This window comes from Seriola lalandi, unplaced genomic scaffold, assembly GCF_002814215.2.
Source record: "Seriola lalandi dorsalis isolate HSWRI2012SDOR001 ecotype SW California unplaced genomic scaffold, Sedor1 jcf7180002054692, whole genome shotgun sequence".
In the NCBI taxonomy this organism is placed as follows: Eukaryota; Metazoa; Chordata; class Actinopteri; order Carangiformes; family Carangidae; genus Seriola; species Seriola lalandi.
Window position 1 is genome coordinate 995,425 of NW_019525245.1, and position 27,396 is coordinate 1,022,820.

The 27,396-nt window shown below is 41.1% G+C and overlaps 1 protein-coding gene across 1 annotated transcript in view; it reads right to left on the reverse strand.

Moving 5' to 3' along the window:
• Window positions 1-262: 262 nt before the first annotated feature.
• slc4a8 (solute carrier family 4 member 8) overlaps window positions 263-27,396 on the reverse strand; it is a 33,699-nt gene continuing 6,565 nt past the window's right edge. Inside the window, exons 2-25 of the mRNA XM_023423646.2 lie at window positions 21,347-21,428; window positions 17,631-17,783; window positions 17,002-17,137; window positions 15,800-15,960; window positions 12,983-13,159; window positions 11,271-11,353; window positions 10,680-10,837; window positions 10,476-10,563; window positions 10,207-10,353; window positions 9,961-10,061; window positions 8,754-8,928; window positions 8,495-8,628; window positions 8,095-8,340; window positions 7,783-7,888; window positions 7,330-7,491; window positions 7,105-7,218; window positions 6,850-7,011; window positions 6,499-6,750; window positions 6,320-6,388; window positions 5,405-5,578; window positions 5,174-5,305; window positions 4,986-5,089; window positions 4,622-4,727; window positions 263-4,431 (exon numbers count right to left, since the gene is read on the reverse strand). Of these exons, the coding sequence (XP_023279414.1) occupies window positions 4,426-4,431; window positions 4,622-4,727; window positions 4,986-5,089; window positions 5,174-5,305; window positions 5,405-5,578; window positions 6,320-6,388; window positions 6,499-6,750; window positions 6,850-7,011; window positions 7,105-7,218; window positions 7,330-7,491; window positions 7,783-7,888; window positions 8,095-8,340; window positions 8,495-8,628; window positions 8,754-8,928; window positions 9,961-10,061; window positions 10,207-10,353; window positions 10,476-10,563; window positions 10,680-10,837; window positions 11,271-11,353; window positions 12,983-13,159; window positions 15,800-15,960; window positions 17,002-17,137; window positions 17,631-17,783; window positions 21,347-21,428 (3,228 nt within the window). The 3' untranslated portion in view covers window positions 263-4,425. The remainder of the gene's footprint in view (window positions 4,432-4,621; window positions 4,728-4,985; window positions 5,090-5,173; window positions 5,306-5,404; window positions 5,579-6,319; window positions 6,389-6,498; window positions 6,751-6,849; window positions 7,012-7,104; window positions 7,219-7,329; window positions 7,492-7,782; window positions 7,889-8,094; window positions 8,341-8,494; window positions 8,629-8,753; window positions 8,929-9,960; window positions 10,062-10,206; window positions 10,354-10,475; window positions 10,564-10,679; window positions 10,838-11,270; window positions 11,354-12,982; window positions 13,160-15,799; window positions 15,961-17,001; window positions 17,138-17,630; window positions 17,784-21,346; window positions 21,429-27,396) is intronic.

Genomic DNA, 27,396 nt, shown 5'->3' on the forward strand with positions numbered 1-27,396 from the left:
GAGGAAGGAATTTTTTTTTTTTTTTAGAAATCTCATGTGGGTACTTCCCACATGAGAAACATGTTAATCTGCCTCAAACTGATGAAACACTAATGAATTTGAATAAACATTAGGAAGGCAAAGTCCTCATAGAAAGAATCTAATTGAAATGATTGGGACTCTGCTGCCTCCTAGTGGGACAACTCATTATAGACATCAACATACATGAAGCTGAGACATGTAAACACATACAACATTTCGAAGTAATTAAAACAACTGCTCATTTCATTTCAACTGTAGTTATTTATTTCCCATTTTTCAATAATCAAAATTAAAATTAAATTACACATACATAAAAAACATGTAGAATTCTTTTGCTCAAGACTAATCATTCAGTGGTTGAAGAGACAAGGCATCGCTCTTGCTATGGCTCCAAGACAATAAGTTTAAGGTTACTGCAGTACAGATGCTCTTCTCCCTGAAAGCTTCATGTTTTCTAACATCTCTCTCTCTCTTTCATCCTTTTCCTCAGACACAGATTTTGTCTTTGTATTCATGAGAAGGACATAGCCTCACAGTGCACTGTTTTCACTTTTATCTACACATACAAATGACATAGGCAGGGAAGGAAGACATTTGCAACGTATGTCTCTTGCTGTATTTTTGACAAAGAAATGGTACAATTGTCCAAAATGGGACACAGTAATGATTTTTTTGACAGCCTGTGCCTCATTAAAGACTTAATGACAGGTCTGTTTTTGGTCAGATGTAAGGTCAAAGGTCAAAATGACAGTACGACAGGAAATGGTTATGTATTCTGTGACAGGCACACATGTACAGCACATATACTCACATACGTCAAAATTTATGACCTCTCTTGGTCACATGTATATGCAGTCAACCTACAGTATACAGAAGGCATTTTACTTTATGTTTATCACACATTCACATTTGAAAATCAACTTTAAGACACATGATGCTCATTAAAATCACTTTAACAATTACTAAATAAATTATTTATTTTCATTACAGCACATCTATGGTCATTGACACTGCATGTTTAAAAGTGTTTTTTTTTTTTTTTACCATTTGGTCTGGTCCATTATGGAAGCATTTTTCTTTTTTTTCTTTTTTTTCTCAATTTACACATTATTTTGGCTAGTCTTTGCACTCAGTCTTGTGTGTCTGAATCTATATTTATACAATGAATAATATTTAGTCATGCCATTCATCAGTTTAGTTATGGGTCCTCAGACACATGAAGACTATTCACATTCAAAAGTCTGACAGAGTCAAAGCAGAAGTACATGACAGCAAACACACTGTATAAAACTTTCATTCATGTCTTAGAGGAGGTATTACTGCATATGTGAAGTTACAGTGATAGATTACTGTACTCGTGCACATTGCTTTAATGTCACTTGAATAGAAATGAAGGGGACTGTGGGGGAATAAGCCTTGAATACGGTTATATATAAAACAATTAACTAGTTGATATCTAATTGTACAGTAAAAGGAGATTATATATTTTAAAACATTAGTAAATGACTCCATCAAATATTTTAATTGGATGATTTTTTAACAGATTAATTTATTAATTCACTGAAAGTTTCATTTTTAAAGGACTGATTTGAGTCATTTGGGTGTTTTGAGTTTAAAGTGGTTTAAAGTGAAAGTATGTTATTCATGAAAGAAGAAAAAACTAGTTATTCCACTTATAAATGAAAAGTTGAATCACTTAGCAATAAAATGCACCATTAGTTTATTCAATACACTCAAGGGGTTTGCAGCTACAGCCTCACTTGGTCTGGTATGACCAGTAGCTTTTGGTGGCTAGTGTTAGCAAACCTTAGCAACATTATTGAGTAAGTTTATTTACTCATCTCTTTTTATGCTACTGTTAATACTATACTCCCTTTTAATCAATAATTGTTTATTCTCTATGTCCTCCATCAATGATTAAAGTTTATTAGACAAAGTTCTGATGTCAGAAGCTCTTGCTCTCCATGTAATAACAACCTGTGGTGGTATTTTATTGAGTTCATTCATCAAAGCATTATTTACGTGCTGCATTCTTCTGCCTTTCTCTTTGCTCACTTTGCTTATTACAGTATATACAGAAAGTAAAGAGAACATGTTGGAATTTTATATCTAAAAATAAATAACTGTGAATAATAAATTATTGTAAAATCATTTAATTGCTTAATAGATCTCTTGAAAATAAAATATATCACAAAGTCTTTATCTACAGAAAGTGCAACTACAAATAAAGTTATTAGTAATTATTGAAGATCATTCTCTTACACCATAAACTCTCTACTCCTTTAGCTCTCTGAGCTTTGAGGTGACACTAGTGTGTGAAACTCACTATCCAAAATTAATTAAGGATGACCATCAGATTTGACTCTGACAGCACAAAATGAGGGGGAACATATCACAGTAGAACCTTGTTTGTCCAAATTGACAAGGAATGAAAACAACATCAAAAAAATCTTCTCTCAGTGCTGTGTAACTGTCAAAATTTTCTTTTTGGCACATTAATAAAAGTGTTTTTAGGCTTCAAATGTTACATTTTCCTGAACAGCCTTTATTCCACCCAGAGATGGATAAACAAGGACTCATAAATAAAGGTTAATTTGGGTTGAATTTGGGAGAAATTATTGCTTAAAATAAAATCCTGTAGCCCCCCCCAAAAAAGAAACAACATAGCTATTATTTTCCTGATACGCAAAGGCACACACACACTCTCTCTCTGTCATACACAAACGCACACACCACTTATCTGCTCTGTTTTCCCTTGACCTGACATCATCCAAAGTGCCTTACATTAGCAATCATGACATTGTCTGAGGTAAAGAAATAAGACACTGTACTAACACATGACAAGCATTTGGTTGAACAACCTCCACCCTACACAATCAACATCCATAAAGGGAAAAGATTACACCTCAAAAACCATATTATTGATGCCACTGCTTCATCTGAAGCGGGTCTTCTAACATTTACACTTTTCAGTTTACATCATCACAAAAAAACTGACACAAAGTGTTATGCCCCAAAAGAGGATTTGTCTATGTATTACTGAACCTTCAATGTATTTTTAAAATCTACCAAATAATTGACCATACCACTATTAAAAAAACACTCATGGCACATTAAATAAAAAGAGTAAATTTAAGGAATGATGACTTGCAAACCTATTTAGATTAATAAAAAGAACCTGGTTTGTTTTTCAGGGAGCATTAGTGCTCCGTTATATAGCCAAGCTAAATATACAGTCGAGAGGTGGAACCTGGGTGTTGTTTCTGATGACAAGGTCTAAAAATGGGAGAGGTTGTTGTTGTTTTTGTTATTGTTGTGTGTGTGTGTGTGTGTGTGTGTGTGTGTAAGCACATTCTCCTATCTTTGTGAGGACCAAAGATAAAATAATCCAATGGGGACAACATATTAGAAACAGTTCAACAGCACCACAAACTACAGCCTCCACAAGTGACTGACTCAACACTGTTCTGACAGAGTTTCAACAAAAATGGAACATGAAAAACTTGTAGGATGTTGTTTTAGACTGACTGACTGACTGACTGACTGACTGACTGGCTGACTGGGCTGTAAGGTGGTTTGGGAAGTTACATCCAAATGAGTTTTTTTATGAATGTATTGCTTCCAGCTGTGCAGCAGTAAATGTCCGCATATCTCAGTGAAATCTCCATGGCTGCCAGCAGCTGTCACAGTGTTCTTGCAGTTGTTTCATTATTTACTGTCATGGAGCAGCTTCAGGATTTGTCTGTGGTTACAGTCTGTCTCACTGCTTTCCACAAATTATTTAAAAGTGAGCTGTTCAATAGTATCAAATTCTCACAGGTGAATACTGTTACAGGGGAGAATGGCTTGTGGAAGATGGAAAGCCAAAGGTAGCCCTTGTCACTGATGGCTTTCTTCTTCCCTGTGTAGTTTAATTGCTGAAATTACATGATGATGGTTGAAATAAGGGCAGGCCACTGGTCAGCTGGTTAAGTGTGAGGTTGGGGTTAACCACTGAAGGCCACGTTAAAATGAAAATAAACCCCCGAGCCAAGATGATAATGATGGGTCAAGTGAGGTTAGGGCTAGTTTCAGAGTTTGCATTGGTTTTAGTTGTTTCAGGGACATAAGATTTCAAACACAGTACACTGTTCCAGTCCTCACAAAGATAAAAGAAAGTGCATGCATATGTCTGCCTGTATGCAAGTATAACGCACCCTTGTCTGTTTGTCTATGTGTTTGTGGACTATGTGTTGAGGGTAGCTGGTAGAAATCATGGAGACTTGTTTCTGTGAGCACTGAAGTGGCTGACGGTCAAGGCAGCCAATTTGCAGCGTCCTGTGGTCCAGAACTACAGTCTCATTTGACTGTAGTCACTCTGCCAGGACTCTGGACATCCTTCACTCGTCTATGAACGTGATCCCTTCAATCCTGCAGAGGAAAACATACAAACCCAGAGTTAAGACAACACAGAGCGCAGTTATGCAACAATTTGCAATTAATGAAGTGTTGGGCCACAACAGAAACACGTGACCACAATGTGTAGCAGGAATATTTTCACATTGCAAGGGTGAGGAGAGAGAGAGAGAGAGAGAGAGAGAGAGAGAGGGTGTGGCCTTGCCTTCTTAGCAGCCACAGGACGAGAGTCCTTTTGATTGGAGGTGAGGGATTTCCACATGGTGGTTTTAGACATTTCATCAGATATATTAATGTCAGAGGGGTCACACCTGAGGAGCAGGGAGAGGAGAAGGAAGGTAAGGCCAGAAAGCAGATACGTGAGGGAGTAGGGTGAGTTGGGGTTAAGGGATGTTAGTATTCACAGGGTGCACTTGAAAACAGACCACCACACACCAAACAAGGCAAGCACGCATATAGATAGACAGGAAGGTGAAACATTTCTCTAATCTTACCACACTCATAATCTGGTGTCTGCCCTGTCCATTTGATTGTGCGTAGGTTTATATACTGTATGTATGTGTACTCACTTGGGGTCGTGTGCTTTTAGGGTCTGAGAAGGCTTGCTGCTCTCCATGGGAATCTGAACAGCTGTTGTATCTTCCTGCTTTGGACTGAGCATTACCTGTGATTCCTAAAAGACAAACGCAAAAAACGTATGCAGTCAATACATGCATGTTTGACTATTTTCATCTGGCCATTTAAAGATTTTGACTACCTCTTCTGTCTTTTTGGAGGCATCATCAAGATTTTTTTTCTTCCACTCAGGCATTAAGTCATCCAGGTAACTTAGCTCCCGCTTCGAGAAGCACAAGTCCAACACTTTGCGGACAAAAACCAGAGCCAGCACCTTGAGTCACAGGAGGAAAAAAAAAAGCCTCTTATTTAAATGGAGGAAAAATGGAGGGAATAGTGAATCAAGACGGGATGTTGGCGGTGGTCAACTAACCATCATGGGAAAGACGATAGCAGCAGGTGAAGTCTTGATGACCCAGAGGAGCACCAGGCAGGTGAGCTGGGTGAGAGTGAACAGGTGTACCTTCCTCAAGGGGACGTGGCGCAGGTAGATGAAGTCTGGCTGGTGTTTGGCTGGCATGCCGAAAAGCTTCAGGCGGTCAAAGAACTGAAAAGTGATAAAGATGAATGCAGGTCGTAGAGAAGTTAAAGAGAGAGAGAGAGAGAGAGAGAGAGAGAGACAGGGTAAGGAGAGAAATAAATGAATGAGAGCCGAACAGAGAGACAGATGGTGAATGTGGCCAGAGAGAGGAAGTGATTATGAAAGACAAATTTAGTTGGATTGAACAATTATTTGTCAGGCCTCAGTGAATTGCACAGAGTTAATGAGATCAGGAGTGGGCATAAGAGGGACAGCCAAATTAGTAAGAGGCTGGGATGGAGAGGGCAAGAGAGCAACTCAGAACATTTGTTTTGAATAACTCCCAACTGACGTAATAAGTATCAATATAATCTGTTCATATGCCAATGTGATTAATAATAATAATAATAATAACAATAATAATACGTTTTATTTATAGGCGCCTTTCAAGGCACTCAAGAACACCTTACAGTGCTCAGTAAAAGATAAAAATCTATAGTACAAGGCATAAAATACAAAATAATCGAGTATATGGCATAAAATACAGAATAAATTAGAATAAATGTAATTGCATAAAAATAAATATGATTAAGCGCTGGTGCTGGAGTTAAAGAGGGTAGGCAAGTTTGATTATAGACTATATAGAATCTTACAAATTATTCAGATTGCCTAAGTTTTTGATTGCTGTATAAATAGCTCCCATGGACATCCCCCTGACGTCAGATATCGCTCCTGTGTCGAATTTATAGAAATTATATTGCTTGTTACCTGGATGCCTTTTAATGAAGAGACTCCCATGTAAAGGAAAACACCATACAACACTGGCATAGGAATGAACTGAAAAAAAAACATACATCAACAAGCTTTAGTAACAATCACCATTTCATGCTTTTACTCCACTGATTAAAGCCTGAAGGGGGCAGCATTGTGTGGCTTGTCTGACTAACCTGCAGTGCTCCGGTCATGAATACAGAGCAGCCCATGAGCAGGAAGATGAGCAGGCCAGTGAGTCTCTGCTCTCTGATGCCCAGGAAGCGAGGCTGCTCTCCTGGAGCCGAGCTCTCTGACTCAAGCTTCAGGCTGTTGACGTGAGAGATGGACAGGACCGTGGCCGCTACGAACCACGGCAAGCCCATGATGGAGCACACTGCCAGCATCACCCCAACCATCAGTAGGTCCAGGTGGTACCCGCAGCCCTTCTGCAAAACATAGAGAAGGGAAGATACAGGTTCTCAGAGCAACCATATGAAACCTAGAAATCAAAGCTGTACGATCTAAATTTTCAAAATGTTCCTTGCCAGTAGTTTGTGCTCCTTGCGGTTGATGATGACGGCAGTTATCTGCTGGTCCATGAAGATAAGGATGGTGCAGAGAAGAGCAGGAATAGAGGCAGCCAGGACTGTCCACCATGGGTTGCGTCCTATGGGATTGATCAGCCAACCTCGATCATCTCTGGTGGGCTGGAGGAACACATTACAGAGGAATCATGATTCAACTATAACCCTGTGGAGTTTTATGCAAGGTCCACATTATTATTAGTAGTTTCTCTATACCTGGAATTTGCTGGGCACCTTCAACTTCTGGGATGGGACTCCAATGGCATAGTCAAGCAGAACCATGATGACAATAGTGAGGAACACTGCAAAGTCACTGATCATGGACCGCACCTGGGCATGGGAAATAACAACACTCAGAAATCAGTGGTTACAAATGTGACGTGTCAGGATTCGCAATGTTTAGTCACGCCCTACCTTAGTGAGCAGTCAGTGTTTGATTACCTTGGTGGGGAAATAACGACTAGTCTTGAATTGCTTGAGAAAGGCAGACATGAAGAAGGTTGAGAAGAACAGGATGGTAGACCAGAAAAGAACATCCGGGGTGTAGGGGCCATGATGGCCACATGCCGTCCCAACAAAGTGGCCCTGCAGACTGACACACTCCTGAAGAGATTCACAGAGGTCACATTAGAACAAAATTAGAAAACAGAACATTTATTATCTAAATGGTGTGGCAGACAGGAAGTGTCTGCAAAGCAGAAAGAAAAAAGAGAAAGAAATAAACACTGGAGAAAATGCAGTGTGTGCTATCATGTGAAAGTTACACTGACATTAGGCGTGAAAAGGAGTGTGTGCGTGTGTGTGTGTGTGTGTGTGTGTGTGTGTGTGTGTGTGTGTGGTGTGTGTGTGTGTGTGTGTGTGTGTGTGTGCGTGTGTTCCACATAGTTATGTTACCTTGACAGTAAGGTTGGCCCAGGGTACATCAGATGCTGTGATATTTCTCTCACTCCACAGCTCTAAGGTTTTATTACTGGGATTATCAGGTTGTGCACACCTACAGCTACAGAGAAAGAGACACACACACAAAATCAGACATCAGACATAAAAAGAACTGGATGCAGGGGTGTGATCTGAAGGCTATTATAAGAGAGCATGGGCAGAGACAAAAAAAAACAATGAAACAATGGACAATGAAAAAACATCTCCCAGGTGAACACGCAGGTGTGAGCAGGAGGAAACCATTAGAGTGGACATTGTGTTACCCACTATGCCAGCGTGAGTTTGTCCAGATCGCTGTGTGTGTTGAAGGGGTAGATTTCTCCCAGGTGGAATAGCTTCTCCAAAGCCTCATAGATGAAGATGAGACAGATGAGGGCAGCAAAGGCTTCCTCTGTGAACCGAGTGATGTAGCACACCAGAGAGCTAGCATCCGTGGCAACCAACACCAAACACAAAAAGGCCGTCCACAGGCCGATGCAAGTCCTCAGCGACAGATAGGACAGGTCGTAGTCCCTGAGAAGAGAAGAGAAGAGAAGAGAAGAGAAGAGAAGAGAAGAGAAGAGAAGAGAAGAGAAGAGAAGAGAAGAGAAGACTGTTTAGCAAAACAAATCTCAGGGTGGTGAAGATAAAAAATCACACAGACAGGCTGTTGTAAAACTGAACATACTTGCAGAACTTGAAGAGGATTTTCTCAAAAACCAGCACAGGACCCGTGCTTCCCAGAATGGTTAGAGGCTGACCAGCAAACAAAGAGTAGGCCACTCCAGTCATAGATGCACCAAACAAGGACTCTATGGCACTCTAGGAGAAACGGTGGGAATACAGAGAGTTTGTCTTGTTTTGTCAGTATGCAGTAAGATACAAGATCTATGCTGCATTCATGTTTTAATCACACTGCAGTACAGTGAAGTGAGTATTATACTTACTATGCGTCCCTCCGTCGCCTCCCCTAGCAGTCCTCCAAAGGTGATGACAGGAGACATGCAGGCACAGTAGAGGAAGAGGAAAGAGGCCACACACTGGAGGCTCATACCGTCCTTAAAGTCACCCAGATAGAAAGGAGCTTTCCTTTTGATGTCCAGTATCAGACCACCAAACAACCTGACCACAACACACGAGGAAAGAAGAGTGGTGCTGAGGTTGAGACAATAAGCTTGTGACAAGATGGATAGAGTCACGTCAAGTTGATGCATTATGGTTATTACATGATTATTTGAAATTGGCCAGCATGAAATCAGATCCAACTCAAATCATTTCTAACGTTTCACTGTGAGAACTACTGTATGTCTATTTGCTTTCTTGCCAAGTTGCCTGTAAAACCACAATTTATCATTTTTACACTTTGGTTTTTGTACAGATTTAATTAGCAAGCTTTTAAGCTGAGCACATTTTTCAACTTTGGTGAAAGACCGGCTGGCTGTTTGCTTCCAGTCTTTATGCTAAGATAAGCTAATTGCCTTCCGACTCTAGCTATGTAGTTAGCATACAGACAAGAGTGCTGGCAAACGTCTCACCTACCGCTCAGCAAAACTGAGAGTTGAAGTTGAAGTATTGAACCAAAGCAACATTTAAAGACCCTACACAGCAAAGCTCCTCCTTCATAGGTGTTCTCACATATATTCTCATAGACCTCTTCTGAGGACTGCGTGAGCATTCACGGACTGGGCTTGATTGACATCTCACTTACTCTCCTTTGACACCTGTTAATGATACAGTGAGTTTAGTGACCTCATGTAATTCCCGACATAATTCCACCCTCTTCAACTTGAGCCTATAGGTCTAATCAGCCAGAATAACATAAGGTGTGGCTGTGCACGGCCCTTAACGTGTAACTTTACACCAGGATGAAAAGCACGGTTTCACTGCTGTCTTTGCCTGAATGTTTCAGACCTGTTTGTCAGAGGCAAACTCAGCCCCGAGCTGCGACACTTTCCTCCAGAGACCTAGCTGGTGCCACCTCCATGTTTTTCCACAGGTTGTTTTTATGACAACATATGTTGTGATATTCACCATTTGTGGGGTGTAACATCCTGTGTTTTGACATCTGAATTTAGCTTCTATATTTACCATGGATTATAGCACCAAATACTGAAGCAACAAGCCTGTGTAATAAACCCCAAAATGACAACTTACCTTCCAGTTCTCTGCAGCTCTGGCCCGTGGTGCTCAGCATGTAGTTCTTCCTCTACCTGGCAGGCTGTACCGTTAGGGACTCCGGGCTGCTTTCTCTTCTCCTATAGACACCCAGTGACAGTCCAAGAACAGACAAAAATCAGACAACAGCTTTACCCTTTACCTATACAGCCACTGTTGCTTTTATTGCACCAAACCAAATCCGAAAAGCAAATGTCTCTGTCATCGTAGCTGTTAGCTGTGTACCTGAGAGGGGACATTCTTAGGAGGCTCGATGCGGATGGAGGGGTCCCACTCTCCCGGTGGCAGGACAGTCACCTGGTCAAGGAATTCATCTATTCCAGCCAGCAGGTCACCTCTGTCCTTTGCCTTGTACGCTACATCATGGAAGATCTGGAGTAGAGTTGTGAAGGACAGAGGAAACTTAACTGCCTGCCTTTGCAAGACAGATGTTGAGATTTAATTTGCACTGTGGAAGTCTTTGGAACTAGATTTTAATTGACAGATCCTCTTACTTCATCTGTCATAATGGTTGCCATGGAGCGTCCAATTTCATGGTATTGCTGAGCCTTTCCATCTGGGCCCAGGAGAATGAAGAGGAACCTGATATTTGTCAGTAGACAATTTCGAGTATGTAAATCATTCCCGGATTATTGAATTGACATATAGTAATTTGAATTCATAGCTAAACCATTGTTTATAGAGCTGTAGCTGTCTACCTGGTGGGTATGGGCACCTCAGTGAGGCCGCTGAGCAGCACAGCAGGGGAGAGGCGGACAAAGGCCACAATGGGCCTCTCAAGGAAGTCCAGCTCTCCCACCAACACATTGGAGGCCTCTGCGCCTTCTGGGATCTTCTTCATGAAGTGCATATCCACCTGGTGAGACAAGGCAGAAGTTAGTATTGATCAAGATTACAAAAATTGTGCATAAAGCTCTCCCGCTACAGGTGCAGCCTAATGCCAGAGAAACTAGCTAGCATTTCAGTGCTAGGGATATGAAACTGAGCATATATGCACTCAAAGTCCCAGGTGGAATTTAATGGCTAAATGGAAACTTTTATCTGTGTTGGCTTTCTGGTTGTGCTTTAGAGTTTTGCAGTGATCGGCTGCTGCTGTAGGGTCAACTTTAAACAAATGTAGTTCCCCTGTTGTTTCCTAGGGGGCACTATGTGACCTAGTTGATTATTGTTGAGGGCTCAGGCAAACATTGATTAGCAGAGTGCGACAGCTGCATGCACAGTGCCGATGGCACTGCACAACCAAAATACATCTATCACTACTGCTGTGAGACTGCACACATCTGCTTTACCTTGCTGAGGTCCACCTGGGCGCTATCATGTCCAGCACCGTTCTTAGATGGTTCTGTGGCTGGAGGAGGCTGTGGAGATGTGGCTGTGACAACAAGAGTGTGGCCGTACATGTGCATACATAAATATATGTGTGTGTGTGTGTGTGTGTGTGTGTGTGTGTGTGCGTGTGTATGTGTGCGTGTGTGTGTGTGTGTGTGTTTGAGAGAGAGAGGGAGGGAAAGAGAGGGAGAGAGAGAATCAGTGCATATATTTATTGGCCTGCCAACTGCAAAGTGAATTAGGAAGGCAGTATTGCTTAGTTGCTCATATATCTCCCAATTGCTCAGGAGCGGTCAAATGCTTTTTGGCAGTCTGTCCCTGAAAGTAGTGTCACTGTTGAGACACTTTGTTTTGTTGCTTTTATTTTCTTCCTGTCTTCTTTTATTCCCTAGTTTTTCTCCCTCCATGATTCTGATAAGAAATTGTATGTGATCTTAAATCAAACAGAGCTGTCCGACTGAAGAAATTCCAAGTCGACTCAGACTGACATGATATTTATAGGATTATGCGCAGATCAGCCACGACAGTAAATCCACCTGCCTAAGATTGTGTAGGTGCCGAAAACAGCTTTGAGTTGTCCAGGCGTAGGCTCCACAAGACCCCCAGAAAGTGTCTGGTGGTATCAGACATCAAGACTTTATCATCAGATCCTTTAAGACATGTGATTTGTGAGGTGGGGCCTCCATGGATCAGATTTGTTTCTCCAACACATCCCACAGATGCTGGATCGAATTTAGAATTTGGAATTTCAGTCAACACCTTCAACTTTTTGTCATGTTCCTCAAACACTAGTGTGGCAGGGCGCGTTATCCTACTGAAAGAGGCCACAGCCATCAGGAAAAACTGTTTCCATGAAGGGGCGGTACTTGGTCTAGGTAGGTGGTACGTGTCAAAGTGACACCCACATGAAAGCCAGGACCCAGAACATTCCCCAGAGCATCACACTGCCTCCGCCAGCTTTCCTTCTTCGCATAGCGCATCCTGCTGCTATCTCTTCCCCAGGTTAATGGAGCACAGGCACCCAGCCGTCCACACGATTTTAAACATGATTGATGAACATGATTCATCAGACCAGGCCACTTTCTTCCATTGCTCCATGGTCCAGTTCTAACACTCACCTGCCTCTTGTACGTACTTTCGGCAGTGGACAGGGGTCAGCACAGGTACTCCCCATATGCAACCAAGCTGCAATGCACTGTGAGTTCTGACACCTTTCTAATCATAGCCAGTATTAACTTGTTCAGCAGTTTGTTCTACAGGTCCGCTCCACACCCTGCAAAACCTGCTGTTTTGGAGTTGGGTCTGACTCTGTTGTCAAACCATCACTGTCACTTGCCCATTTTTCATGGTTCCAACACATCAACTACAAGAACTGAATGTTCACCCGCTGTCTAATATACCCCAGCCCTTGACAGGTGCCATTGTAATGTGATAATCAATGTTATTCACTTCAGCTGTCAGTGGTTTTAACATTGTGGCTGATCAGTGTATGATTTTACACTGATTCTGTAACAGAACAAAAGTAATTCTAATTTAAATTCATGACACTGGATTGAATTTGAATTGGATTTATACCAAAATGATCCATTCTGATAAACTTCTGACAAAGACCGACCAGAAATGTATATGTGCAACATGTAATTGCATGTGTTATATACAGTATGAAACCCACCTGTCAGATGGGGCTCTGACTGTTTGCGGGTTCCCTCTGTGATGGAGCGTACGATGGGAATCAGGTTCTTCTTCTTCTCATTCTGGTGGTGGTGTCTCTTCAGCAGAGCCTCACGCACCTTTACTCTCACGCTGTCATCCAGCTCATGGGATGCCTCCTGGTGGTCCAGCACCATGTCTGCAACACATGGAGAAACCCATAAACCCTGACATCAGAGTATCATCAGACTGTTCACTGATCAGTGGCATCAGACAGATTTTATTTACACAATATACATGTGTTTTTGGCTCTGAGCTTTACTCCATTTATAAAACTGCATAAATAACCTAGTTAATAAGGAATCCCAATGGCTCATCAATTAAACCTTCTTAAATAGTTGTTTTCCACTAATTGCTGTATTTGAAATAAATATGCAGTAATCTGCTCAGGCTTCTCTCGATATGTTAAGGCTCAGTGCAGAGCAGAAGGTGTGTGTTGGAAGGGTTAGGTCAATATGTGTCCAACATAACTGGTCATGTGGGACTCTGGCGGATAATCAGCATCTCCCCATCTCTTTCCCCTCACCGCTGCTGCTCTCTCCTTCTCTCTCCTTCCCCCAGTCCTTTTCTTTTTTGCACTGACTTGCTGAGTCAGCTCTGGATCTTTCCTTCCTTCTTTCCTTCCTTTCCTCCTGGACAGTCAATCAGACACACACGCACACACGCACACACACACACACACATACACATGCACACACACATACACTGCGGTACCTTCATTTATTCTGAGCACACTTCAAGGCCAGCGCTAATGTGTTGGATGATAATCAGCCATGTTAATAGGGACAGTGGCACAAAAGAGGCAAAACTCACAATGTACATCTAATGGAGCCTCCACTCACTCTCCACAGGCTTGAGATAGATCAAGTTATTTTTAATTTGACACGATAACAGCTGCTCTGCCTCCTCCAGTCTATCATCAGAGAGACGACTGTCAGTTACTCATTTCACAACAGGATACATTCACTAATATCACAGCATGCTCAAAGAACTGGTGTACACAGCCTCCTTTATTGTTGTGCTCAGACACTTTGTTGTTCCTTTTAATCAAGTAAGATACTTTCTAATAAAATTTCAGTGTTATTAGTCAAATGTCAGAGTTTTTTGAAATGATAATGAAATTTTGAAGTGATAAGAGCTTGACTGAATTATTTGGATACCAGGTTGATGTATAGAGCAGGGAGATCGACATTCAGCCACACCATCTGTGAAATGTATATATCTTTTCACATAGTTATTCTTATTATGTTCACAATTAAGGAAAGAGTTTAAAAGAATTAGACTCTAATAGGTCTTTTGGGCTACAGAGGCCTATTCTTGTGTTTCAGTATCACGTTTTTTTTTTCATACATTGTGGATGGTGAGGGTTTGAATATGCATTTTGTTACATTCTCTTGGTCTCAGTTTGGTTAACTTTCAAAAATAAACTTCCAAGTAAATAAATAACAAACTTTTTTTCCTCTTTTTTTTTTCTAACCATGCTGGCTACCGTTTGGAGTCCAGGTGCTGCTGGCAGGAGTCACATGGAGAAGAGAGGGAAGTGAGACGAGGTGGAGAGTTGGAGAAGAGGAATGAGTGCAGGCAACAAGGCTGTTCACATTGTAAACCTGCCACAGTCTGACCATGAGGAAGACTGAGAGATGGAGAGCCTTGACCATTGTGGGTTTATCCCTTTGTACTGCATGTGTGTGTGCGTGCATGTGTGTGTATGTTTGTGTGTGCATGTGTGTGTGTGTGTGTGTGTGTGTGGGGGGGGGGGGGAAATGGATGTCAGGTACATGCCATACATATGCAAATATTTATTCGCATTTTCCTATCAGACACTAACCTCTCTGTGTGTGTGTGTGTGTGTGTGTGTGTGTGTGTGTGTGTGTGTACAGACTGTGGTCATTTTCACACTCATGGGCGTACACGGACAGTGCTTATCCGGTCACACAAGTATTCCTTTGCATGCAAATAGTTGTGTGTAGTTAATTGCATACTTGCATGCAAATGAGTGTGGACTGTGGTAGCAGCGTTGTCTAATTGTAGATTTTATGTAAATCAGGTTCAACAGAAGTTCAGGAGTCTTCTTGGTTCAGTGACGTTATTCTAGCAAAACACAACCAACCCAGTGCAGAAGTGAAGACTCACAGCTGAAAGGTTTGTTCACCTTCATCACACAAGCACAGTTTAAACATACAGGCTGCGGTGTGCTGCGGTGTGTCGTGGTAAGAAATGATTTGAAAGACTGTGAGAACTTTTCTATGATTGACAACTTAGTTTGTGTGTGTGTGCGTGTGTGTGTGTGTGTGTGTGTGTGTGTGTGTGTGTGTGTGTGTGTGTGTGTGTGTGTCTTTGTGTTTGTGTGTTATTGCATCCAGCACAGTGACGATGCTCCCCTCAGGCCTGTACGGTATGTGTGTCTCCTCTCTGAGGAGGATAAATGGATTTGTAATAGACATGAAACAAGCGTTTCGTCTGAGATATAGAGCCTGTTTTATATCAGTCAGTTTAATATTTGGTCAAGGACAGGGGCAAGAAGTGACTTCAGAGAGCAAGAAAGAGAAAGACAGGAAAATAAATTGCGAAGTGAAATACAGTTACCATTTGAAGAAGCAACATCAGTCGCTTACACAATGAAACAAACTGATTTCTTGTAATGGCCTTATAGGATCGCTTGTGAGTGCTAAAATGATCCTGGGATTTTCAGATCATTTAAAATTTGGGTGATGGATTGCTCTTTAAAATAGCACTCTGGTACTGAGACGTTTAATATGTTAGCTGGAAAGAGTCTCACCGGCAATCTCTTCGATGCAGTCAGCATGCATGTCAAGCAACACGCTGCCGTTGATGATGCAACTGCGGAGCTCAAACAGGCTGTGCAGGGAGAGAGTAGCAACGTAAGGCTTGCTCCACCTCTCACCGCCGTCCTCCACGTCTTCCTCAAACTTCAGCCACCTGAAAGAGATCAGTGCTTGTTAAACTCCTTAAAGTGAAAGTTTGCTATTTGTCAAATTTCTCCCAACTTAAAGACTGCTCTTAAATGTAAGGAAAGTGAGCTGCAGAGGTCTCTTTAGTTGGATGACACCAGTGCAGACACAGAGGTGAGCACACATCCTCTGCATGAGTGTTACAAAGAATCACTGCTCACGATGAATAATGAATTATATAAAGCACAGAATAAGGCAGTTTAGCCGATTATTTGCCTTTCATTTGAACATTCATTCGCATTATTAGCAGTGCTAACAACAAGAATAAAGCTGGCATTAATTTTGTTTGCAATCTTTTATCTCTAAATTCTCCTCATTCTATGTTTTCTCTGATGTGATTTATCTATCAGCAGCAGACTTTACTTCCTGCTCCAGTTGATTTTCTTTTTGTTTCTATTTCAGACATTTTTTCTAAAGAGGTTATATGGCAGATACGGTGTAAATGGCTAGTCCTACATGACATCAATCACATGATCACTTCACAGTTGCTCTGAAAATGTTACTCCTACACTTCACTGTAAGTAGGAGTGCATCGCATGAGGTTTCCTGTCTCAGCAAAGAACTGTGTTTTAAGATTAAGTCTAACTCAAGGGATCTTGTGGACCAGGGGACTTTAAAAAGAAATGTTTTCCCACACACAAATCAGCTCTACATAATTTGCATTGTGATTAAGAACATTTCCTCCCGGGGAAAGATGTAATGACATAAATGTCAACCAAACAATATCAGGGAAAGGTCTGACATCAGCCTGTGAATCTGAGATTTGGCATTTGATCAGCACTAATGAGATCACATTGTCTTCAATGTGATGTGATCTCAATGTTCATTTCTCTCTTTGGAGCTTTTTTACCTTGAGCAAACCTACCAAAAAATGATCCACTAAGCTTTAAATGTAACTACCACTTTTACACTGTACAGTTTTCATAGGAGCACGGCTGTAGAGTTGCCGGGTTGTCAGAGTATTTATTGCCAGGCTTTGTTGCCAACAGCTCCCAGTGGAGATACTGACCTGGCTGTTTCCTTCCACTCAGCATCCTTGCCATCCTTCACACAGATCTCATCCAGCTCAGTGAACAGCTCGTGGGACACATGTTCAGCATCCTCCTCTGTGCCCAGAATAAACTGGACCCTCTGTGACGGCGTGTCTGATGAGGTGACAGGATGAGAGGTGAGCTGTGGTTCTCAAAAGGCTTTTACCAAAACACAATGCTCCTTACTTACGTCATTACATGCCTTTTAAATGACTTCTGGGTCCAGATAAAGACATACAGACAAGACCACAAAAAACATACACACTCTCATATACACAAATGTCTCTAACCACATGCGTGCGCACACACACGCACACACATGCTATATGCTGACTAGTTCCTGCTCTTTGGTAGCTAATTAGTGGCCGTGTCAATTTTGGCCTGGAGTGCTTTGTGTGTGCGTGTGTGAAATGCCTACAGTATTGATAGGCTGTGTTTAACAACCACTAACTACTCTGTGTGTTCTACGCTGAGCCATGACCAAAGTTGCTCTCTGACTAATAAATGCTTGTGTGAGATGAGAAAAAAAAGGGAAGCCTAAGAAGAGGTTTTGCGCTTGTGTGTGTGTGTGTGTGTGTGTGTGTGTGTGTGTGTGTGTGTGTGTTACCATGAGTGGAGGTGGTCGTCTCGGTTCCCTCGCTTTGCTGTGTTGCAGTACTCCCTGACCTTTTTTCTTTCTTGCGGTGGCGAGAGCCATGAGCCTTGTGGTGACGGTGGCTCTGCCTGGGCATCCGAACCCCCACAAACAGAGTCCTGTGGCCTGGAAGAGGGGCGAGAGAAGTCATTTAATTTTTATCATGGGGTAATGCTTTTATACACTCAGTCTTTTTTGTCTTTATACACTCTGTCACTCTTTATACACTCTTACTGTCATTTTGTCACATTTTACTGTAATACAATCATTATTGTCTACTTCGTCCATTTATAGCTTAAATGTTTTTCTCTTGCCTTGTATTTGAGTATTTTCAGTGAAACCAAAATTTATATGACAAATACAGTCAGTCAGTCAACATAGCATTAGAAAACACATTAAACCTCATCATGATCATATAAAGGGCAATAAAGGAGAGCTCAGTAACCGCATCTCAAGGGGATACATGATAAAATAAATAGTACTTAATTATATATAAATACTAAAGTAATAAAGAATAAGGCTGCCTGTTGTCTGATGAGATTCTCGTTCTGAACTCTGTATATTTAAATATCGCTATTTAAACAAGGACAAGGTCAGTTTAAACAACATTTTTCTATTTTAGTTTTCTGTGGCCATTTCTAAGCCTTTAGCTGACAAGAGTCCCAACCAAAACATCGTGCCTGTCATGTTTGAATATGTGTTTGGCCTCGTGAGATTGGTAAGTATTTATTTAGCAGATCAACTCTTCAATTTTGGGTTGCATTTTTACCAAATGTGGTTTTGAACTCGGGCTTTTTAGTACATGTCTTGGCAACGTCCAAGAAACATTCACATTTCGTCAGTATTAATTATGGCTGTAGTAATATCTGTATCCTGTGTGGCAGTTTGGCAAGTGACTCCAGTCTGTCCCACATACTTTCTGTTGAACTCATTGGGATCGTTTTTAAACTCAGCATACATCCCTTTCCTGTCATTGGATTGTGGTGTTTGCGTAATTTTGTCCAAACAAAATAAATAGTTATTTCGGCCTTTCTGATGAGATCATTTAAAATCATAATAAGCTGAAGCTAAATCTGGCATCACCCTGCTGTCTAGATGGAAATACTGAAAAAAAAAAAAAACCCTCAGAAGAATAAAAGAGAATTGGACAGGGAAGGGAGCTGCTACTGGGGTAAAGCAGAGCTGAATAGGGTGCACTGTGGTTTCTAGGCTCAGATGGTTAAAGTGACTGAAAGTGAAAGTCATTAAACTGAGTGTTAGGTGTTGGCCTGAAACTCCACAGGGAGTATCTGGGAACAACAGTCTGCTTCCTGCCCCACATTAGTCTCAACCACTGCCATCTGTAATTATCATCAGTGCATTCAATGCTGAGTGCAACATGCTGTGTTAACAAGAGGCTGAATATTTGTGACACTGACAGCAATGGAGTTTTACTTGGATATCAAAGCAGAGACTTCTACAATTAAAGAATGAGCAGTCAAAAAAATAGAAAATTAAACAAATAGGTTTGGGAAATTATTATAAATAAACTTGATCGAGAGTTGAGGCAGTTTGACGTGTATGTGTGTGTGTGTGTGTGTGTGTGTGTGTGTGTGTGTGTGTGTGTGTGTGCATGGGTGTGTGTTTGTTTCTGCGTGACAAAAATACCTTGGGGTGCAATGAGGATACAAAGCTACTGAGCTCAGTCTGAGTGTTCCATCACTAAACATGGTATTATCTCTGTAGTGATAATGGGCCAAGTGACACACACACACACACACACACACACACACACACACACACACACACACACACACACACAAACACACACACCTGTTCCCCAACTATGATGACAGATGACCCCCAACCCTCCCTCCCCCAAGCCTCCTCTGAATAGATGGAGGATCCATTATTAATGTTTTAGCTGTATTCATCTCCACTGGCGAAGGAGACAATATAACATCCCCATGGCGTCAAAGCAATACACACACACACACACACACACCTTTGAAATGACTTAATCATGGAAAAAACTTTGCTCCATCACACTGTTTAGTCACATAAAACATTTATGAGACTTGTGAGACCTGCTGAAGGCTGAGTGAGGTCAGGTCACCTGTGGTGGAAGATAATTGGATGCAGTATGTATACGATCTTGAAGTGCAACTTTGAAAAAATAATTCCCATCAGTTAGATGTCAATACTTCGATTCCACTGCATTGGACAGGAAAGCACTGATGAATGCAGTCATATTACAAAAAAAAAAGTTTCTACATGTCAAACAGCTGTAAAGTATGATTCATGGTGTTAATGTGCAGAATACATTTTTCTCAAGCTGAAATGCAAACTGCAGCTGTGAAGGTCACTGGTGACAGATTGCTCGGTGAGATGCGAGGCGCACTATTCATTACGAACATGTTGTTGCCAAGCCACTGTTTGGAAAAGAATTTGGTCAATTTTGTCAAAGCTGAAAATCAACGAATACCAGAGCTCTGCGGTGGAAATGCAGAAACAGAGATTTATCTGCTTGCTGGTGCTTTAAGGAAATGAGCCAAATCCCTACAGAGAATGTGGTTAAAGGGTAAATCAACAGCTGCACGATGGTTTGAAAGCATGCCACTCCACTGGTCAATCCTTAATCAGTGATATGCCAGAATTTCCATCAGCTGTAAATGGCAAAACACCTGCAGTGACAACACTGATTTAGATGTGGATAAGTGCAGCATGGCTGAAAGTCTGAGCTCTTAGAAAGCCGAGCAGCAGCTTCAGTGCTGAATTATACTTCGAAGAAACAAATGTGCTCCTCCAGTCGCACCCTTTTGTGTTCTCTGTGTGTTACTGACTAACTGTGCAATAAACAGGGAAACTTAACACTCCTAAACGCATCTAAAATATAAAGTGAATTGACTGGGGGAGTGTAAGCAAACAATAAAAAAAAGCAAGCAAGCAAAGCTTTCTATTTAATCATGGCCTATAATTCAACTAATAATGTAACAAGAAAGCCTTATTCAAAATTGAGAATTAAAATTTTGTCATCAAAAGCAGTTTGAAATGGTGCTAGTTCTGTCAGACTGTATGACGTCCTTGCATATGCTACAAGGAAGAATATATTTATGTCATGGATAAATGACAAACCTCCTACTACAGAAAACTGGCCTAAGATCATTATGGAATGTTTTTCTCTTGAATACTTGACCTGTGTGGTTCAATCAAAGGAACAGTTTATGAGGACACGGACTCCATATCTCAACTTTTCAAATGCTACAGTGGCCTCAACACTTTCAAATATTACTCTTGCGTAATTATGAGCCACACCTGTTGTACACTGTCTTTTATACCGAATCAGCTGATTTTATTTTCTATTCATTTTATTATGATTATGATCATCATTTTAATAATTTGCGGCTTCTATTCTTACTTAAGGAAAGGGAGGGGCAAAAGTGTTGCTTTAATGTTTTCATTATTATTTATCTATTTGTTTTTTTCTTCACCATAGATTTCTAACTCTCATTTGTATTACTGCCGATTGTGTGGGCCAATGTTGTGCTGAGCTCTTTGTTGTTATTGCTGTTTTGTTGTTGTTAAATAACAAAACTCAATGAATATTCATTGGGAAAAAAAAGCAGTTGAAATAATCACATACATATTTTACACACAGGTGCTTTAAGTAAAGGGGTTGACTACTTTCTCCAACTGTGGAAGTTACTCACCTTCTAGTTCCTCCTTCTCATAGTGGATGTTCAGTACTGAGCTCGTGCCTCCCTGGTCCACCACTACCTCCTCATCTGGCCTCTAATGGACACACAGACACACAAAAGGCATGTGTAAGTATAATGTCCTTTCGAGTGATTTTCAGTGCAGACAGTAAGTTTCTTTACAATGCCCTCTGTCCCCAGCGGCCATATTGTTCTTAGGGGAAAAGTTCAACACCTTGTAGTGGTGTTCAGGACACCTCCAGCCCCTCAAGATCAAAGAAAACCTGAAAGGCTCACTGTGTCCAGAGGTGTCCTGTTAAGGACAAACTACTGACACTGTAACAGAGCTGTTAATTGGTCAAACTGGCAAAAGCTTTTCAACAATGAGCTTCAAATTCCAGACAGTCTATTCTCAGACTGTCTGGCACGGACACACAGAGGACAGGCACACACACACACGCGCAGATACAAACACACACACACACACACACACACACCCACACACACACACACACACACACACACACACACACACACACACACACAGCCAGAGGTAAGTAAACAGAGCAGGAATCAGTTGGAGAATTTGCTAGGCTCTACTATCCAGGGGAAATCAAATCAAATCAAATTAGCAGAGCACCACATCCGTCAGTGGTGCTGCTGTTTGCAGACTGCCGCAGGATGTTACTGGGTGTTACTATCCAGTGACAAGGCTTTCTCAGAAACAGCGCTGTTTGCTCATGTGCAGTGGTGTGTGTTATCCGTCGTCATGTATAAGGAACCTCTACAGTGACTCCAGGGTGACTGCTGCTTCGTTGTCTCTGACTGAAATTCCTCAGCACAAGCGTGTGCAACAGTAAATCTTCACTTTCTGATTTCTGACAGCCTCGCACATGCTTTTGAAACAGTCAGTGTGCAGCACTTCGGCAAAGTGTAAATCATACGATAAAAAATTAAGCTCTGACACAGGTCAGACTACAACACACATCCGGCTGCTGGATGCTACACATGTGAGCATATCAGTCAATTAATCAATCGATCGATCAAACTTTATTTACATAGCACTTTAAACAAGTCAAATGCAATTTAAAGTGCTTTACAAGTGATTGACAAAAGGTAGGATGTTAAACAAGGATTTAGAGGACCCCCCCCACACACACACACACACACTCTCTCACTCACTCACTCCCATCATAAATGGGTGGTTAAGATTAATAAATGCAATGAAAAATGAAAATTAAATTAAATTAGCAATACTACACAAAATAAATTGATTAAAGTAAAACAGAATCAAAACTAGAATACAATAAATAATGATCAACTATAAAATGTTGATAAAACAAAACAGAATATAAAATAAATAACACTGATGATAATAAATAAAATAAGTAAATACTAAAACCATAAATTTATAAAACACTACATGAAAGCAGACTGAATAGCTTACAGTTTATCTTTAAAAATATCAGTGTATTCAGCTCCTCTCAGATCTTCTGGAAGGATGTTCCAGCCGCTTGGAGTGTAACGGCTGAAACCAGCGTCACCAATATGTAAAAGCCAGCTGAGCTGCTACATATAAAATCAGTAGCTAAAATCTATAAATAAATGCAAATAGTTGAGGGTAGTACAATTCCACAGTGTATGCCAATAGCTACATACACACACACACACACACACACACACACACACACACACACACACATAAATTAAATAAATGCAGCTCCCTAGAAATACATGCCCACTCTGTGTGAACAAATGATCTGTATGTGCTGGATGTGCTTCTGAGTGTGAAAGGGTGGTGGATACAGAATTGGCTGTCACATTGAAATATCTACACCCACACTTTAAAAAACGACTAACAGTGCAGAATGTGAACTTGAATCTTTTTGAAAAAAAAAAAAATCAATTTGGTAATTAATTATTTGTGATGACTAAATGGACATTTGCAGAACTAGAATCACCCCCTCACAGCTGTATGCCTCCGCCAACCAGCCAAGTTGCAGGAAATACGGTCACAATCTCCCCTTCCTGAGCAGTGAATAATGACCAGAAATGTTTTTGCAGAACATTGTGATGTCACAGTGAAGTTGAACTTTGACCATTTCAATATAAATTACTTGTCATCACAACACCATTTTGTCCTATCCAACATTTGTGTTAAATTGTGAGATAATCAGCACATAAACTTGTGAGTTATGCACAAGTTATGGGGTTTTGTGAGGTCACAGTGACCTTTGACCTTTGACCACCAAATTCTCATCAGTTCATCCTTGAGTCTAAGAGAATGTTTGGTACAGATATAATGAAATTCCCTCTGGCTGTTTCCAATACACAAGAACGTGAGGTCACCATGACCTTGAACTTTGACCTTTGACCTTTGACCACCAAATTCTAATCATTTCATCTTTGAGTCTAAGTGAATGTTTGTGTGGAAGAAACTTCATAAAAGGTGTTACTGAGATATCACACTCACAAGAATGGGATGGACAAACAACCCGAAAACATAACACCAGTACAGAACTGGAGCAAATCAGAGTTAGTGTTCAACAACAGAACTCAAAGCTCAGCTGTGCTAATTTAGTTAGTTAGTTGGTTGGTTAGTTAGTTATTAACTTAGTGCCTAGTAACTGTACATAACCTGCAGCAACAACGCAGACCTTTAATCATGACCATTAAATAATCTGACAAGTTCAAGTTTCCTTTTAGTTTAACCATTGTACATGTGAAGAACATGTGTGTGTCTGTGTGTGTTTCTGTGTTCTTCAGTGTTCATCAAAAGATGTATGTTGGAATGATGAGAGTCCATTCAATATGTTTCCCTTTCAGGGTGAACACTGAGGATCTAGACTCTCCGTCATGCAGTTTTTTACTGTAATAGGTCATTTCAATATCCAGCAAGTAGCGAAGGCAGCAGGCTTCTTGGGCTGATGGGCACAAAGGCAAAAATAATTGCAATTTATATTCCTGAGGTGCTACTGGAAAGAGCCGCGAGTTTGTATTTAGTGGAGTGGAAACAAAAATGTCTTGGTCTGTCAGAGCAGCATTTAAGAGCAGGCTCCTCATTTATTCTGGTTCAAAACCTTATGAGAAACATAAAACTATATATCCTGGTAATGAAAATGATTGGGCCTTTTATTCAAACTTTTCAGGACATAAGATTACATTTGCACTAAAGTACCCCGTGCATGTGTTTGACTGTGTGTATTACTGTAAGATGTGTGTATGCAGCAAGAGCGAGGGGTGATTTTTCTTAGTTCTCCTGGGGTTTGGCTGACAAAACACCACACACAGTTTATTGACATAAAAAATCCCACTTTTGCATCATGCTGGCTTCTCCCTGCAGTTATGAAATGTGATAAATGGGGATAGTACTGTGTGTGTGTGTGAGTGTATGTGTGTGTGTGCGTGCATTATCTCTGAAATCCCAAAGCTGTTTCTTATCTTCTGTCTCGTTCATTTAGCCTCTCAGCGCTGTTAAAACCTGAACAGCTAAGCATATTAGCGCACGATTGTGATAAGGAAAGAAAAAATTAATGAACATGCAGTACAGCCAGATAAATGTCTTACCTTATTACCAGCAAAAATTCAAAATCCAACTCTGAAAATCTTTCTGTTATAATTTCACGGCAGTCCTTCTTATATCAGCGAAGACGGCCATTTATGATTCACACAGTGGTTGGAGACAAATTTGGGATCCCAAGACATCCAGTTAATTCACAGGTGTGGGTGGCCTGGCACTGCCTCTCTGCGTCCTTTCACACTCTCTCCACCATATCAGTGCTGTGGGATTTCTTTCTGTTTCCACGGTTGAGCACTTCTTTATCCCAAGACAATTCTGTCCTTTTACAGAAGAAGGCCACTTAATTAGGAAGTCATGCTTGGGCCAAACAAAGGCTGTGACTCATGGTTTTATAATTGTGTTTATACAGGGATAAAGTGACAGTGACAATGTGTTTTTACATGTAAAATTCTCGTGTCCTTGTCAAAGTGCAACTAAAGCAGCACTTAGTCGAGTGGAGATACTCACTGACTAATAACTGGTATAGCAACATGGTGCTTGTACCGAGCACTGCGCTGCTTCTAGAAGTGAAAATATTAATAATACTGTATAATATACATAACATAACTTCATATTTGTAAACTAAGATGAACAACCATGCAGCCAGGCTTCATGGGTAAGTCTGGTGATGATCTAGATTTTCTTTATTGTCAACTAATATCATGAAAAGACAAAAACCAAACCCGAACCTACAGCTGACCAACGATGACTTGATCTTACTAACAAGCGCTGTCTCTATTAAAAACACATAAGTTAGTCAAGCTGGTGCAGTGGGTGAATGGAGTGATGTAGCAAAAAAAGAAGCTTAACTTATAATTATTAATAGTTTATAAGCTTAACCATAGATGTCCAAAGGCGATATCTCTTTGAGTTCTCATTAACAATCCATTAATTCTACATGCGGCAGAATCACTATACTGAGTGTCTTTTTTTTTCACACATTCTCTTATTAGACCACTTTCTTAGAGAGCTGAGGCTGTATGTTCTATCATTATCAGCTCCACATAGTCCTTTAACCAATTATCCAAACAAATACTACAGTTATGTTTTCTCACTTTCCTTCAGCTGAAAGAAAAGCTACAGCAATCACATGTTGTGTTTACTTTTAATTCCATCCACCATGCTCCCTAACAGACACACACCTGGACATAGTGGGATCTTTACACTTAATATAGAAAATAACATGTCTTCAATACCACATCAACATGTTCTTACTTTTGGGCACAGAAGATGTGTGAGTGAGCCTCCCTCCCCACAACCGTGCCAACAATAGTCTTATGACTCAATCCCTTTGGATTGCACACACACACACACACACACACACACACACACACACACACACACACACACACACACACACACAGTTTTATCAGTCAGTGCAGCTGTGGTTGGTGAATTAGGGCTTCTAGTGTGTGGGTTTGGGCTCAGGCTGGAGGCAGTCAGCTCCATTAGAACTGCTGCAGCTTTACAAAACATATAGACACACAACAAGACAGAGGGGATGAGAGAGGGAGAGAGGGAGAGAGAGACTCTAAAAGCTCTTTGTCCCAGAAACGACAGTAGACCATCAGATCATCAATTAGTTTGCATCCATTTGTGTGCATGCGCACACACACACACACACACACACACACACACACATACATACATACACACACACACACACACACACACACACACACACACACAGAAAAGCAGGGAGATCATTTTCCCGAGATTCATTGAGCAACTATAACCGCAGAGTGGGCGAAATTGTGTTTCAGAGAATGGCATAACAGAAAAAAAAAATCTTCTTTCAGGTCGTCTTTAGTGGGCGAGATCAGATTACAATGCTGTTCATCCAAGCCACGATTATGTTCCTTCTCCTGAGTCCCTGCTCTTCATAACACAATATGAATCACAGCCCGTAGTCACCCTGGTCACAGTTCGCTAACAGCGCCTTCTTAATGGCAACTTCATGCAGGTATGTGTTTTTCCAACAGGTTAATGGTTCCCTGTCATTCACAACTCACGTCTCTTGTGTCACATTAAGTGCTTCAGCTAATAAAAAAGCTCCCACGGCACTTAAAGTTTTGTTTGCTCTCTCTCTGTGGGTGAGCACATCTGTGACCCTCAAAGCATGCACATGTGCGTGATTTTCCACTGACAGGGTGGATAATTTGTGCTTTCCTGCCTGACAATATCTCCTGGCAACCATCACTTGTTCTTCGCTCTTGTCCTCTAGCTTTGAATCGGTCACAGCGCACAGGAGGGTTTATGACTCAAAAATAATTTTCCACACAGATTACTGCTGCAGTAGTAGAAGCAGTCGACAGCTAGCACCAAAATGGCTGCCTGTCCTTGAGTTTCTGTCCTTTTACTATGGCATATCAGTGGTAACCACCCATGGGAAACCACACACTGAAGCTGTCCTGTGGCTGGATATGAAAGAAGCGCATGATGGTGCCAAATCAAAAGACTCGAGGGGGCCGACTTATAAATTTAAAAATTAACACTTTTTGCTTCA